The sequence below is a fragment of the Bombina bombina genome, chromosome 11 (genome assembly GCF_027579735.1).
Source record: "Bombina bombina isolate aBomBom1 chromosome 11, aBomBom1.pri, whole genome shotgun sequence".
NCBI lineage: Eukaryota > Metazoa > Chordata > Amphibia > Anura > Bombinatoridae > Bombina > Bombina bombina.
In genome coordinates this window covers 23569849-23583530 of record NC_069509.1, presented here as the reverse complement: position 1 = coordinate 23583530, position 13682 = coordinate 23569849, and the positions used below count along the sequence as shown (strand labels likewise).

Sequence of the window (13682 nt, the reverse complement as noted above, 5' to 3'; positions counted from 1 at the left end):
TAATTGCTGCCACTCAAACAGATAGTGGGGGGATCCCACGGACTAAAGCGCTGCTCCCCAACGCGTCCTGTTGCGCGTTTTGCTCCTGACTTGCAGCACGGAGCTTCTTCCGGGATATGACGTAACACGTCTCAAAGTCTCTTTTTATTGGTAGGAGGCGATTTGTCAAGAGTTCCATCACTCTGTCTTAAAGCGGCCCATCAGGTGCTTATAAACCTTAAAGGGGAAATGTCGGGACTGAACTCAGCCTAATCTACCAATCCATACAAAACAGACTAACAGAAACACGAGGACAAACATATATTCAAAATTATACATTATGCACAAAGCTACTTAAGTAAAAATACATTACTTTTATTTACCATACCGGTTATTGTTGGATAGGCTCAACATAATATGCTTCATATATAGATTAACATTGTGTGTGTTTAGACTATAAATCCAAATACATTATTTAGACAAAATAAATGAATATCCAAATAGTTTTATTACAATCATATTAGAATTTTAAATTCAATGTCGTGCATGAGGAACTGGGTTGGCGCACTGGGGTGATTCAAGTCACTGAAGGCAGGAAAGATGCACAGCTGATGCATAGATAAATTATTTTATTTAATTTATTGGGCGAAAGGATACAAATTCAAGTTTTTCATTTAAACCCCTGGGGGACAATGTTTTAAGATGGTATATCCACCGTGTTTCTTTTTGAAGAAGTGTAGTATCAATATTTCCACCCCTTCTATGTGGATTTACTTTTTCAATACCAATAAATTCCAAGCCATCTAGCCTGGAATTATGGTATTTAGCAAAATACCTGGCAATTGGACTATCTATATCCACATTTTTGATATCATCACGATGTTCATAGATTCTTGTCCTCAATTCCCTATAGGTTTTCCCTATATAGAAACAGAGACACGTACATGATAGTAAGTAAATGATACCAGTACTGGAGCAATTGATAAATTATCTAATCTGATACTTTCTACCAGTACTAGTTTCAAAAGTTTTTGTACGTTTAACAAATGTACATGCTGCACAATGACCGCAGGGAGAGCAACCCACTATAGTTTGTGAGTGACTTAACAGCCAATTCTTTGGTGTTGCCTTAACAAATTCACTTTTAACTAAAAGATCCTTCAAATTGCTCGCTCTCCGTGCGGTCATTGATGGATATACTTCAATACAGCCAGACAGGTCCTCATCTTGAGCTAACAAATGCCAATTGTTATTTAGAATCATTCATAATTTCTCCCAATGGGAATTATATTTGGTTATAAACCGTACTTTATTGTCAACTAGATGTTGAACCCTCTGTCCATAAAGAAGATTAGATCTGTCTTGTGTTGAAGCACGATATTTTGCTTTCTTTAGAGTCCTTTTTGAATACCCTCTTTGTAGAAATCTTTGTGTCATTTCTGATGTTTGGTTATTAAACGTATGTGTGTCTGAGCATGTCCTGCGTAGGCGTAAAAATTGCCCATATGGAATACCTTTCTTCAGATTGTTGGGGTGATGACTGCTCCCTAATAAAATGCTATTTGAAGCAGTAGGTTTCCTGTATACATCTCTATGGATCTGGTTTCCTTTCTTACTTATAAGTAAATCAAGAAAACTAATGCTAGAATAGCTACTTGTACAGGATAGAAAAATGTTAAAAGCATTCTCATTAAGGATTGTTACAAATTCATTGAGTTTTTCCACTGTCCCTTCCCACAAAATTAGTATGTTGTCCATGTTGAATTCATAGGGTCACATGTGCCTCCACCCATGTGGCCAGATCTCCAAACACAACCTGGTTCTCCCAGAACCCCAGGTGTAGGCAGGCATAGGTGGGGGCACATGTGGCCCCCATGGCAGTACCACGCAATTGTCTGTAATATTTTCCGTTGAACATAAATATGTTGTTTTTAAGTACAAAATCCAAAAGTTGAACTACAAAGTTAGTATGCATATTAAATTCCATACCTCTTGATTTTAAGAAGTTTTCATATGCTTGAATCCCTACATTATGGGGGATTGAGGAATATAGTGATTCTACATCCAATGATACAAAGAGCATTTTTTCTGAGATAGTAATCCCGTCTAATTTCCTAATTACATCTATTGAATCTTTGGTGAATGTTCTTAATTCAGGTAAGAAGGGCTTCAAGAAACAATCTACTTATTGACTAATGCCCTCTGTAGGGCCCCCTATACCCGATATAATTGGGCGTCCAGGGGGTTTAGTTGCAGATTTATGCAGCTTCGGTATCCAGTAGAAAACTGCCACTTTTGGTTTATCTCTATACAGAAAGCCTTGCTCTTGACTATTGATGAGACCATTTCATCTAGCATCGTTAAGCAAAAATAACAATTCATTGTGGGATTTTTGGAAGGTATCATGTGTTACATTTTGATATTGCTCAACATCTCCCAATTGTCTATTAGCCTCCTCTATATAGTATCGTTGATTAAGAATGACTACATTACCACCTTTATCCGCCGGTTTTATCACCAGCTCATTATGTCTCATCAAATCATCTAAAGCAATGCGCTCTGTATAGGTCAAATTATCATTAGTTATTCCAGTAAGTTGGATTTGTTCAAGCTCTACAGTTACATTTTTCACAAACGTAGCTATGCTGGGTATAGATGAAAAGCTTGGCATATATGTAGATTTTCTCTTGAAGCCCGTCTTAGGTTTAATCTCTGTCTTAACGCTGTTATCTTGATCAATCAAAAGTGACTCAAGTGTATTCATTGCCTCTCTTTCTTTTTGGTCAGTTAAATCAATTGTAGTCCTAGGTCTCATAATTTTTTGAAGTGCCAATTTACGAGCAAATAAATTAAGATCTTTAATAACTTCAAAAGTATCTAATCTAGCACTGGGACAGAAACTTAGCCCTTTTTCCAATAGTTTTATATGTTCAAGATTGAGGCTAAAATCAGACAGATTGACTATATTTGAGTTCCCTGAGGGTTGGTCACCTAAAATGGAGGTACTATTATCAATGCTATTTAATTGAAGCGTAGTCTGTTCCTGGTCATCATGTGATAACATCTGTTGTTGGTTTGTGCACTCCCACCTCCCCCTCTTCTGTTTCTTTGCAATCTTTGTGTCAATGAATTTGTAACAATCCTTAATGAGAATGCTTTTAACATTTTTCTAACCTGTACAAGTAGCTATTCTAGCATTAGTTTTCTTGATTTACTTATAAGTAAGAAAGGAAACCAGATCCATACAGAGATATACAGGAAACCTACTGCTTCAAATAGCATTTTATTAGGGAGCAGTCATCACCCCAACAATCTGAAGAAAGGTATTCCATATGGGCAATTTTTACGCCTATGCAGGACATGCTCAGACACACATACTTTTAATAAGCAAGCGTCAGAAATGACACAAAGATTTCTACAAAGAGTGTATTCAAAAAGGACTCTAAAGAAAGCAAAATATCGTGCTTCAACACAAGACATATCTAATCTTCTTTATGGACAGAGGGTTCAACATCTAGTTGACAATAAAGTACGGTTTATAACCAAATATAATTCCCATTGGGAGAAATTATGAATGATTCTAAATAACAATTGGCATTTGTTAGCTCAAGATGAGGACCTGTCTGGCTGTATTGAAGTATATCCATCAATGACCGCACGGAGAGCGAGCAATTTGAAGGATCTTTTAGTTAAAAGTGAATTCGTTAAGGCAACACCAAAGAATTGGCTGTTAAGTCACTCACAAACTATAGTGGGTTGCTCTCCCTGCGGTCATTGTGCAGCATGTACATTTGTTAAACGTACAAAAACTTTTGAAACTAGTACTGGTAGAAAGTATCAGATTAGATAATTTATCAATTGCTCCAGTACTGGTATCATTTACTTACTATCATGTACGTGTCCCTGTTTCTATATAGGGAAAACCTATAGGGAATTGAGGACAAGAATCTATGAACATCGTGATGATATCAAAAATGTGGATATAGATAGTCCAATTGCCAGGTATTTTGCTAAATACCATAATTCCAGGCTAGATGGCTTGGAATTTATTGGTATTGAAAAAGTAAATCCACATAGAAGGGGTGGAAATATTGATACTACACTTCTTCAAAAAGAAACACGGTGGATATACCATCTTAAAACATTGTCCCCCAGGGGTTTAAATGAAAAACTTGAATTTGTATCCTTTCGCCCAAGAAATTAAATAAAATAATTTATCTATGCATCAGCTGTGCATCTTTCCTGCCTTCAGTGACTTGAATCACCCCAGTGCGCCAACCCAGTTCCTCATGCACGACATTGAATTTAAAATTCTAATATGATTGTAATAAAACTATTTGGATATTCATTTATTTTGTCTAAATAATGTATTTGGATTTATAGTCTAAACACACACAATGTTAATCTATATATGAAGCATATTATGTTGAGCCCTATCCAACAATAACCGGTATGGTAAATAAAAGTAATGTATTTTTACTTAAGTAGCTTTGTACATAATGTATAATTTTGAATATATGTTTGTCCTCGTGTTTCTGTTAGTCTGTTTTGTATGGATTGGTAGATTAGGCTGAGTTCAGTCCCGACATTTCCCCTTTAAGGTTTATAAGCACCTGATGGGCCGCTTTAAGACAGCGTGATGGAACTCTTGACAATTCGCCTCCTACCAATAAAAAAAGACGTTGAGACGTGTTACGTCATACCCCGGAAGAAGCTCCGTGCTGCAAGTCAGGAGTGAAACGCGCAACAGGACGCGTTGGGGAGCAGCGCTTTAGTCCATGGGATCCCCCCACTATCTGTTTGAGTGGCAGCAATTACCAGTGGGACCTTTCCAGTATTTTCCTGTCCGAGAGCCGATGTTCTTAGAGTGGAGGTGTTGTGTGTACATTTCAGAGGATCGCATGAGTGATCGGTTGTAAAGGGCTGTGAGTGTGGTATGAACTGCCGTATACTTTCATGGTTTCGTTTTGCATTGGAAGACACTCGCCCTAAAATAGAACTTTCTCACATCTTACCCCGCACACTTCTGATCGTGAATTGCCACTTATACTGGTTCCTGTGAATGTTTGCAAGCCTGATATATTTACCTAAGCAAGCTGGGCAATCTGTTATCATCATTATCATCCATTGTTTATTCATCTATCATCCATATTTCCACACTGCATATAGTGGTCTACCGTCATCCTTCATTCATTGGATATAATTTATGTGTTTCATTCACATTAATTTCATCTACATGTGCATGAAGTTTGCCTTTGAACTTTCAGTTTGACATACTTGACTGATTACAGCCAGCTTAGGTTATATTTAGGAACTGCGTGTGGGGCCCATGTGATTTGTCTGTTTGTCCTTTGTGTGTGTGTCAGTTTTTTAGTATTTTATTACTGTATTTCATATTTCATAAGCTCACTACTCATCTAGTGGCTTTTGTAGTATATGGAATTATGTTTAAATAAATTGCACAGTTTTTGGATATCCATTTGTATTATTTTTTTGATATTATAAAGTGTTTGCTTGATATCCTGGTCTTTTGTGTTACACCATATTTTGGTGTAACCTTCTCCCTTTTAGTTTAGTGTATATAATATACTTACCAGGCAGCAATACTTTTTGCTTAATCTAATTACTGAGTGTATTATCATCTTTTGTTTGTTTTGGTTGTATTTCTAGTGAAATGCTTGTGCAATGCCGACCCCTGCTTACTGGCGGCCAATCGGCCACTAGCAAGGGCGGTCAATCATCCCAGTCGGATCAGGATGATTTCAATCTGCCACCTAAAAGGTTGCGGACAAGTTAAGGAACAGCGGTCTTACGAACGCTGCTTCTTAACTTCCGTTTCAGACGAGCTGGAAACGATGGGGCTCCGAAGTAGCATCGGCTGCTTAATAAATGGGGGCCCATACTGTTTATATATTTAGAATATGACCTAAACATATTATTGATGATTGTGGAAATTTTTGTTTTTGTTTTTTTTGCAGATTTTTAAATGGTTTGTGTTAGCTTTGAGTTTAAAGCTAACATTAAAAGCTGACTAGGTCCATATTATTATTATTATTATTATTATTATTATTATTAATATAAGGAAACTGCTAATTTTATCTTTCTTCCTTAATATTAATGATAAAACTTATTACATCCTGCAGGTTTTTCTGGTATTTTTGTGTGCTGGATGGACCTATATTATTCCATATGATGACATATACATTTTATTTCCTGTAAGTATACTCCATGTTACATAAATATAGATATAGCAAAGAAGACAACTAATATCTTACTCTTCTCTTTTGCAGATGTCTGGGATAATCATATTGAACGCTGGTGGATCATTTTTTATTCTTTATGCTGTAAGTTCAACCGATCCTGTGAGTATTTATTATTTAGCTATTATATACCTAAGCACATGTTTATAGATAAAATAATATAATAATAATGGTCAATATGTATTTGTAACTCACCAAAGTAAATCATTTAACTGAACACAGATGATGAAGACATTTTGGGGTGTTCGGCAGATGATGAAGACATTTTGGGGGTGTTTGACAGATGATTAAGACATTTAGGGGGGTTTGGCAGATGATTAAGACATTTTGGGGTGTTTGGCAGATGATTAAGACATTTAGGGGTGTTCGGCAGATGATGAAGACATTTTGGGGTGTTTGGCAGATGACGAAGACATTTTTGGGTGTTTGGCAGATGATGAAGACATTTTGGGGTGTTTGGCAGATGATTAAGACATTTAGGTCTGTTCGGCAGATGATTAAGACATTTTGGGGTGTTTGGCAGATGATTAAGACATTTAGGTCTGTTCGGCAGATGATTAAGACATTTTGGGGTGTTTGGCAGATGATTAAGACATTTAGGAATGTTTGGCAGATAGCAATTCCTGAATATTATCTGGTAGTGTCTTTGCGTTTCCCATATGAATATTATAATAGTTCTGCGGTTAATTTACCAAAAGTGTTCTCTGCATCGTCAGTGCAAGAGCCAAATGAACCAGATTAAAGGGGCATGAAACACAATGTTTCTCTTTCATGATTCAGATACAGCACGTGATTTTTATCAACTTTCTATTTACTTTTATGATCAAATATTTTCTTTGTATCCTTTGTTGAAAAGCAGGGATGTAAGCTCAGGAGCGTGCACGTGTCTCGAGCACTTTACGGAAGCAGTTTTGCAAGAATGTTATCCATTTGCAAGAGCACTAGATGGCAGCACTAGTGCTTCAGATGCCTACCTAGGTATCTTTTCACCAATGGATATAATGGGAACAAAGAAAATGTAATAATAGAATTAAATTGGAAATGTTTAAGTATTGTCTGCTCTGTCTGAACCACAAAAGAACATGTTTGGGTTTCATATCCCTTTAAGAGTAAACCAAATGTTGATTTCATGGGTTTTGTGATTCCATCACACTTGAAGGACCTGTATATTGATTGGTTCCTTTTAATAGTGAGTAGCGATGCTAAAAGATGAAGCATAGAATTTGTTCTACAGGGGCATTGTGGGTATAATGGTCACATGTGTTTGTTGGGTTATGGATTAATTAGTATAAAAGTGCTTATTATTCTTTTAGCTTTTTAGCATTTGAATCTGTTTGGTGACGTTGCTTCCTGATATCATCCAATGTCCAAAAACCCAAAATGGGAACAATGCATACATTTCAGAATGAATTATTTTTTAATGGGGAGTACAGTGCTGTACTCACTGTTATAAAATAAATTATTTTAAGATTTCATGTGATGCTGCTGTGTTGAATATTTGGAATTATGTTGAAAGTCTGTGCAGTGGTTTCCTCGGTGTGCTCGTTGTATTGACCGAGGTGCTGGATTTGCCTACATTTGAGACTGTCATTCATTATGGCGGGAATAATGTCATTGAATTTTTCCATGCGCTAAACTAATTTTACTTTAGAAAACATTTTGGGTTACTGGGTAACAAGTCGAAAAGTGTTGTCTGGGATTTATCAAGTCCTATCAGCCATAGATTTGAGTAAGTGAAAAGTGGCCCGTTTAAAGTGCTAGATTACAAGTACTGTTGCGATCTAGCGAAAAAGGGGTTTATCACGGATGTTTGCGCACGTCTGAAGTAACGCGCATATTACAAGTTGAAAGTAAACACCCTCACTCGAATGCATTTGAATTTACCGCACGTCGCAATAGCGTAACTTCCAAGCTCTGGTTAACTGTTACGTTGGACTAAAAAGATGCACAAACACATCAAAAATACATTTACACTCATAAAACACTATTCAATAAATAATTAGAAGGGCTCAAAGATATTAGGTCTCAGGTGTTAAAAAAAGGGCTGCAAAAGGCTTTAACATATAAAGTCTATTCTACTTAGTTGTCCCGGACACAGCACTTTCAAGCTGTATACATCACAACACTTAGCCCTTACCTTATCCCACATCCTTGTCTGTTTTTTTATATTTAACATATAGATACATACATATAAATGTCTAAAGATGTATATGTATGTATGTACAGTATGTATATATATATATATATATATATTTGTTTGTGTGTGTGTATACATATGTATTTATAGACATATATATATATATATATATATATATATATATATATATTTGTTTGTGTGTGTGTATACATATGTATTTATAGACATATATATATATACACATATAAAACACATAAATACATATGTATACATATGTATTTATAGACACATATATATATATACACATATAAAACACATAAATACATATGTATACATATACAGACAAACAGATACGTGCATTGGAGCCCTTTGCAGTCAAGTAGCTAAAAACATGAAAAATCATTCATGCAATATTTATATTTAATAAAATGTTTAACTATGTATTTAATGTAAATATTTCACATTTCATAGTTCTTCACATACGAAAATATGTTCTAAGAATTTTTAAATAGATATATCTGTGTATATCTATGCCTATATATAATCATATAGGTATATACATATAGATATATTTTACCAAAAAAACATTGGATATATCAAGACATACTGTATGTATAAATAAATAGAACATATTCTTCTATGTGAAGAACATTGGAATGTGAAATATTCATATTTTCATGTCCGGTTAGCGCATATGAGAGTATGCAATTAGGTTTGCGTGACTTGTTGGGTGTTTTTTCCCAATTTTCGTGCTCTATTAAAGTCTATTGGGGAATTCATTAATGCAGTGGCAAAATTCTATTTTCAGCTTTTTGTGCGTGTCGGGTAATGCGCAACCAAAAACGTTTTACTTTCAACTTGTAATACGAGCGCTACCCAATGTGTGGAAAAACGCTTACTGCTCAAGTTAGTGAGCAAGTGGGAGTGATAAATAGCACTCCAATCATAATCTTGCCCAATGTATCATTAAAGGGACATGAAACCCAACATTGCATGCAATTTTAAACAGCTTTCTAATTTATTTCTATTATCTATTTTTTGTTCTCTTGGTATCCTTTGTTGATGGAGCATCAATGGGCTAACTGAAAGTCAATGACAAGAGGCAGATATGTGTAGCAACCTGCTTTATATGAGTCATGAATGAATATTGTTGGGCTTCATGTGCTTTTAAGCATAAGGAATTTGGATTTTAATCAGAAAAACAGGACTGGCACATTTATGGAATTCTCTGCCTTGCTACACAAGACCCACTGGTAACTTTCATACACTCCCTAAAGACTACTGCTCAGTGATGCATTCAATTTATACTAAACACTTCTTACCCCAGTTCCTCTCCTTCTATCTGCAGTGCCCCTTGCACCCTTTAGTGTATAAGCTCACAAGCCCAGCTTTCCTCTAACCCATTCAAGGTGATTTACACCATCTGACAACTCGTGGGCACAGCCTTCTGCCCATTGACCTGGTCTATTACTGCCTCTTATACATATTATATTATATATTTATAGCGCTGCAGAATCTGTTGGCACTCTACAAATAAATAATAATAATCTGCAGCTAGCTCCCAGTAGTGCATTGCTGCTGCTGAGATATCTAAATATGCTTTTCAGCAACAAAGAGAAGACAGAAGGCTTCACATAGTATAGATCATTTCAGCATTAACACGGTCTAAATGGTAAAATGTCAACTTACAACAGTTGAAGCCCTTGTTTGTACTAACAGAGGCTGGTTGTGTTCAGCTCACTGAGGACCTGATATTTAAAATCTCGCTACTCAGGTGAGATATTCTAAGAAGTCTCGTTGGTACAATGAGGCTTTTTATCTTGAGAAATGTTTATGTTACTATGTAGTGATCTTTTTGTGAAACAAACTCCTACATTACAATACACAAGGTCTAAAAATTTCCAAAGATTCTGTGTGATTTCTCTACATGCCGGTGAGGTTTTAACCATCAGACCCTGAAAGATCTGAGAGCTTGTCTGACCCCATGACTATCCAGTGCAATGACTTGTTTTTTATACAGCTGTAAACTTGTCAACAGCTCAATGAAAGGCTTCACAAAGTAAATACAAATCAAGAACATATTTACACAGCTTTCACCATCTAACCAATCAATGCAAAGTGTTTCTCAGCTACTCAGAGACATGTTTTTTCAGGGATAATGAACTTTAACTATCAGAATCTTTAAAAACACGGTGACCCAATCATACTCAACCTCATAATAAAGCTACTTCCCCTTACTTGGGTGTTGCCCGAATTAAACTCTATAGCTTTCAAAACCATGAGTCAAGGTGCACAAACATTCTGATAAATGTGCTCAATCATTCCAATAAAGGTGCATAAACATTCCGATAAATGTGCTCAATCATTCCAATAAAGGTGCATAAACATTCCGATAAATGTGCACAAACCTTCCAATAAATGTGCATAAAACATTTCAATAAAAGTTAACAATCTTTCTGATAAAGGTGCATAAACAATTCGATAAATGTGCACAAACATTCCTATAAATGTGCACAAACATTCCGATTAAATGTGCACAAACATTTCGATAAATGTGCACAACATTCCAATAGAGGTTAATAAACATTTCAATAAAGGTTAACAAACATTCTGTCAAAGGTGCATAAACATATTTTAAAATATACAGTATCAAATATAAAATCCATACAAAAATAATTAAGAATCAACTTCACATGCTACAAAATATAATACAAACAAGAACTGCAAATTAAACATTAAGTAATTTACAGTTTAAAACCTACTTGCACGTGCACTTAACAATCTGTACTCTGAAAGATCAACTGTTCTTTATGATAGTGTAACTTAAAAACGATGACTAACAAGTGCTAAATAATATATATACTCATGTATCCCTCATGGACAGTAATACATTAACACCACGACAAGATTACATTTACGGCACAGGCTTCAGCACAAGCGCTGCAAACCCGCGCCGCTCGTAATTTCACCTTGCACATCAATGTATCCAATAAACCCCCGCCAGCAGTTCATAAAGTGCCGTAAGTCGGATAAACTAGCGATGTCAAGAAATGAGCATAGATACAAATTTCTGGAGTCGTTAGTGACTTACGGCACCTTAGAAACTGTCGGCACCTAAGAAAAGTAAAAAAAATATCAAATCCTCCCGTAAAAGTCTAACACACCTTCCAAAAATAAGCCTGACACGTAAAACCCCTATATCCGCCATCAAACCCACAATCGGAAACTAATACAAGTATTAACCCCTGAACCAACAAACCCCACCACAACGCAATAAGCCTAATTAAAACTATTAACCCCTAATCCGACATTAACCCACAACGCAAACTACCTATTAAAGTATTAACCCCTAAACCGCCCAAAGCCTGCAACACAAATAAATAATTAAATTACTAAGCCCCCTAACCTAACACCCCCTAAATGAACCCAAATTACCTAAATTACAAATACTAAGTTACTATTAAAATAAAAAAACTAATACTACTTTAAAAATAAAAAAATAAACTAAGTATAAAAAATTTAAATACTGGTGTAGACTGTCCCTTTAAGCTACAATTACAGAAAAATAAAAAACAAAATTATCAAATTTTAAAAAATTATACCTAATCCCTATAAAAATAAAAAAGACCCCAAAATAAAACACCCACTACTTAAGAATAAACTACCTGTAGCCTTTAAAAGAGCTTTTTCAGGGCATTGCCCCAAGATAAACAGCTCTTTTACATTAAAAATACACAAAGTCCCCCTAACAGTAAAACCCCCCACCCACCAAACCCCCTAAAATAAAAAAACCCTAACACTAAAAAACCTAATCTACCCATTGCCCTGAAAAGGGCATTTAGCTCTTTTACAAAATGCCTACCCTAATCTAAATAAAATAAAATTCAAATAAAAAAAACCCGAAGTCTAACCCCCAGGTTGGTATTCACTGTTCCTGAAGTCCAGCAGAGAAGGTCCTGTCTTTTTTTATGTTAATGTGACTGATGAATTATAGTAATTAATATGACATGATTCAACTATACTGACTTAACCCTCATGGGCGATGATGCATTAACACCCACTTGTGCAAACTAAGAATAGTTACAAACCAACTCTAATTATATTCTGTAATTCACTTGAGTCTTATCTGGTGGTTCAAAAATAAAATATGACTATTGTCTCATCGTTAGCAGTAAAGCTGTGCAGTAATCAATGCCAAGAGTTGAAGTAAATTTGATAACTGAAGTAAATTAGAAAGTCTTAAATTTGCATGTTATGTGTTAATCGTGAAAGTTTAAATTTGACTTTACTGTCCCTTTAATTGAAAAAGTACAAAAATGTTATATACATTTCAATAAAGCTTGTTCATTTTTTTTCACATCTTTCAACTCTGTTGTACTATAAAATATTTAATATTAGTTTAAAAGGTCTAGAAGATTAACAGCAGACCATCCCATATTGCTGTATACAGTTATATCTGAAAGGGGGTATGTTAGGATTTCTGTGTTTAATATATGTTTTTAAAGAAACTTTCAATAAACTTTAAATTAGCATTTTGTAAAATAAATAAATCAACTTTTATTTCAATAAAAATAAGTTTATCTCATGTAGTGTCCTTATATTAACATGATATGTTTAATATGATAAGTATTTAAAATCCTCAAGATTGGAGACTTTGGGGCTGAATTATCATAGTGCGGGCGAACATGATCCGCTGTAGCATTTCTCGTGAACTGCTTGTGCAATACCACCCCCTGCACATTCGCGGCCAATCGGCCGCTAGCAGGGGGTGTCAATCATCCCGATCATATACGATCAGGAAAACTACGGGGGTAGTTTGAAGCATCCGCTGCTTCATAAATCTACCCCTATATAGTAGTTTGATAAAAATAAACTATATCACAGATATATAGGTGACTGCAGCTGATTTATCTATGTTTTTTTTATTTTTTATTTAATACTTTATCATTTTACTTTACAGGCTTTAGAATTAGAAACACTTCCAGTGCCAGTTAGTACCACATAGATCCAAGCATTCACTGACCTATAGAGGGTATCACAGGTAGGTACACAGTGTCTGGAATATTCACACAAGGGCTTCACACTGTAAATGATGAGATTAAAATATTAACATAGGACTTATTTTTGCAGAAAATTAACCTAAACTTTAGAAAGAAAAGATTACTTACATATGTTGTAATTTGTTTTCAAAGCAGAGGTTGAGACTTTATTGTGAGGCTGCGGAAAGGGTAGACCCTGTGTGTCCATAAACCATCTATATACACTGCTTGTCCAACAGAATAACTACCCTTAAAGAGGACTGTCTA

General features: G+C 35.3%; 1 protein-coding gene across 1 annotated transcript in view; it reads left to right on the top strand.

Moving 5' to 3' along the window:
• LOC128641606 (uncharacterized) overlaps nt 1-13381 on the top strand; it is a 70548-nt gene extending 57167 nt beyond the window's left edge. Inside the window, exons 5-7 of the mRNA XM_053694144.1 lie at nt 6123-6194; nt 6270-6323; nt 13337-13381. Of these exons, the coding sequence (XP_053550119.1) occupies nt 6123-6194; nt 6270-6323; nt 13337-13381 (171 nt within the window). The remainder of the gene's footprint in view (nt 1-6122; nt 6195-6269; nt 6324-13336) is intronic.
• The last annotated feature ends 301 nt before the right edge of the window (nt 13382-13682 follow it).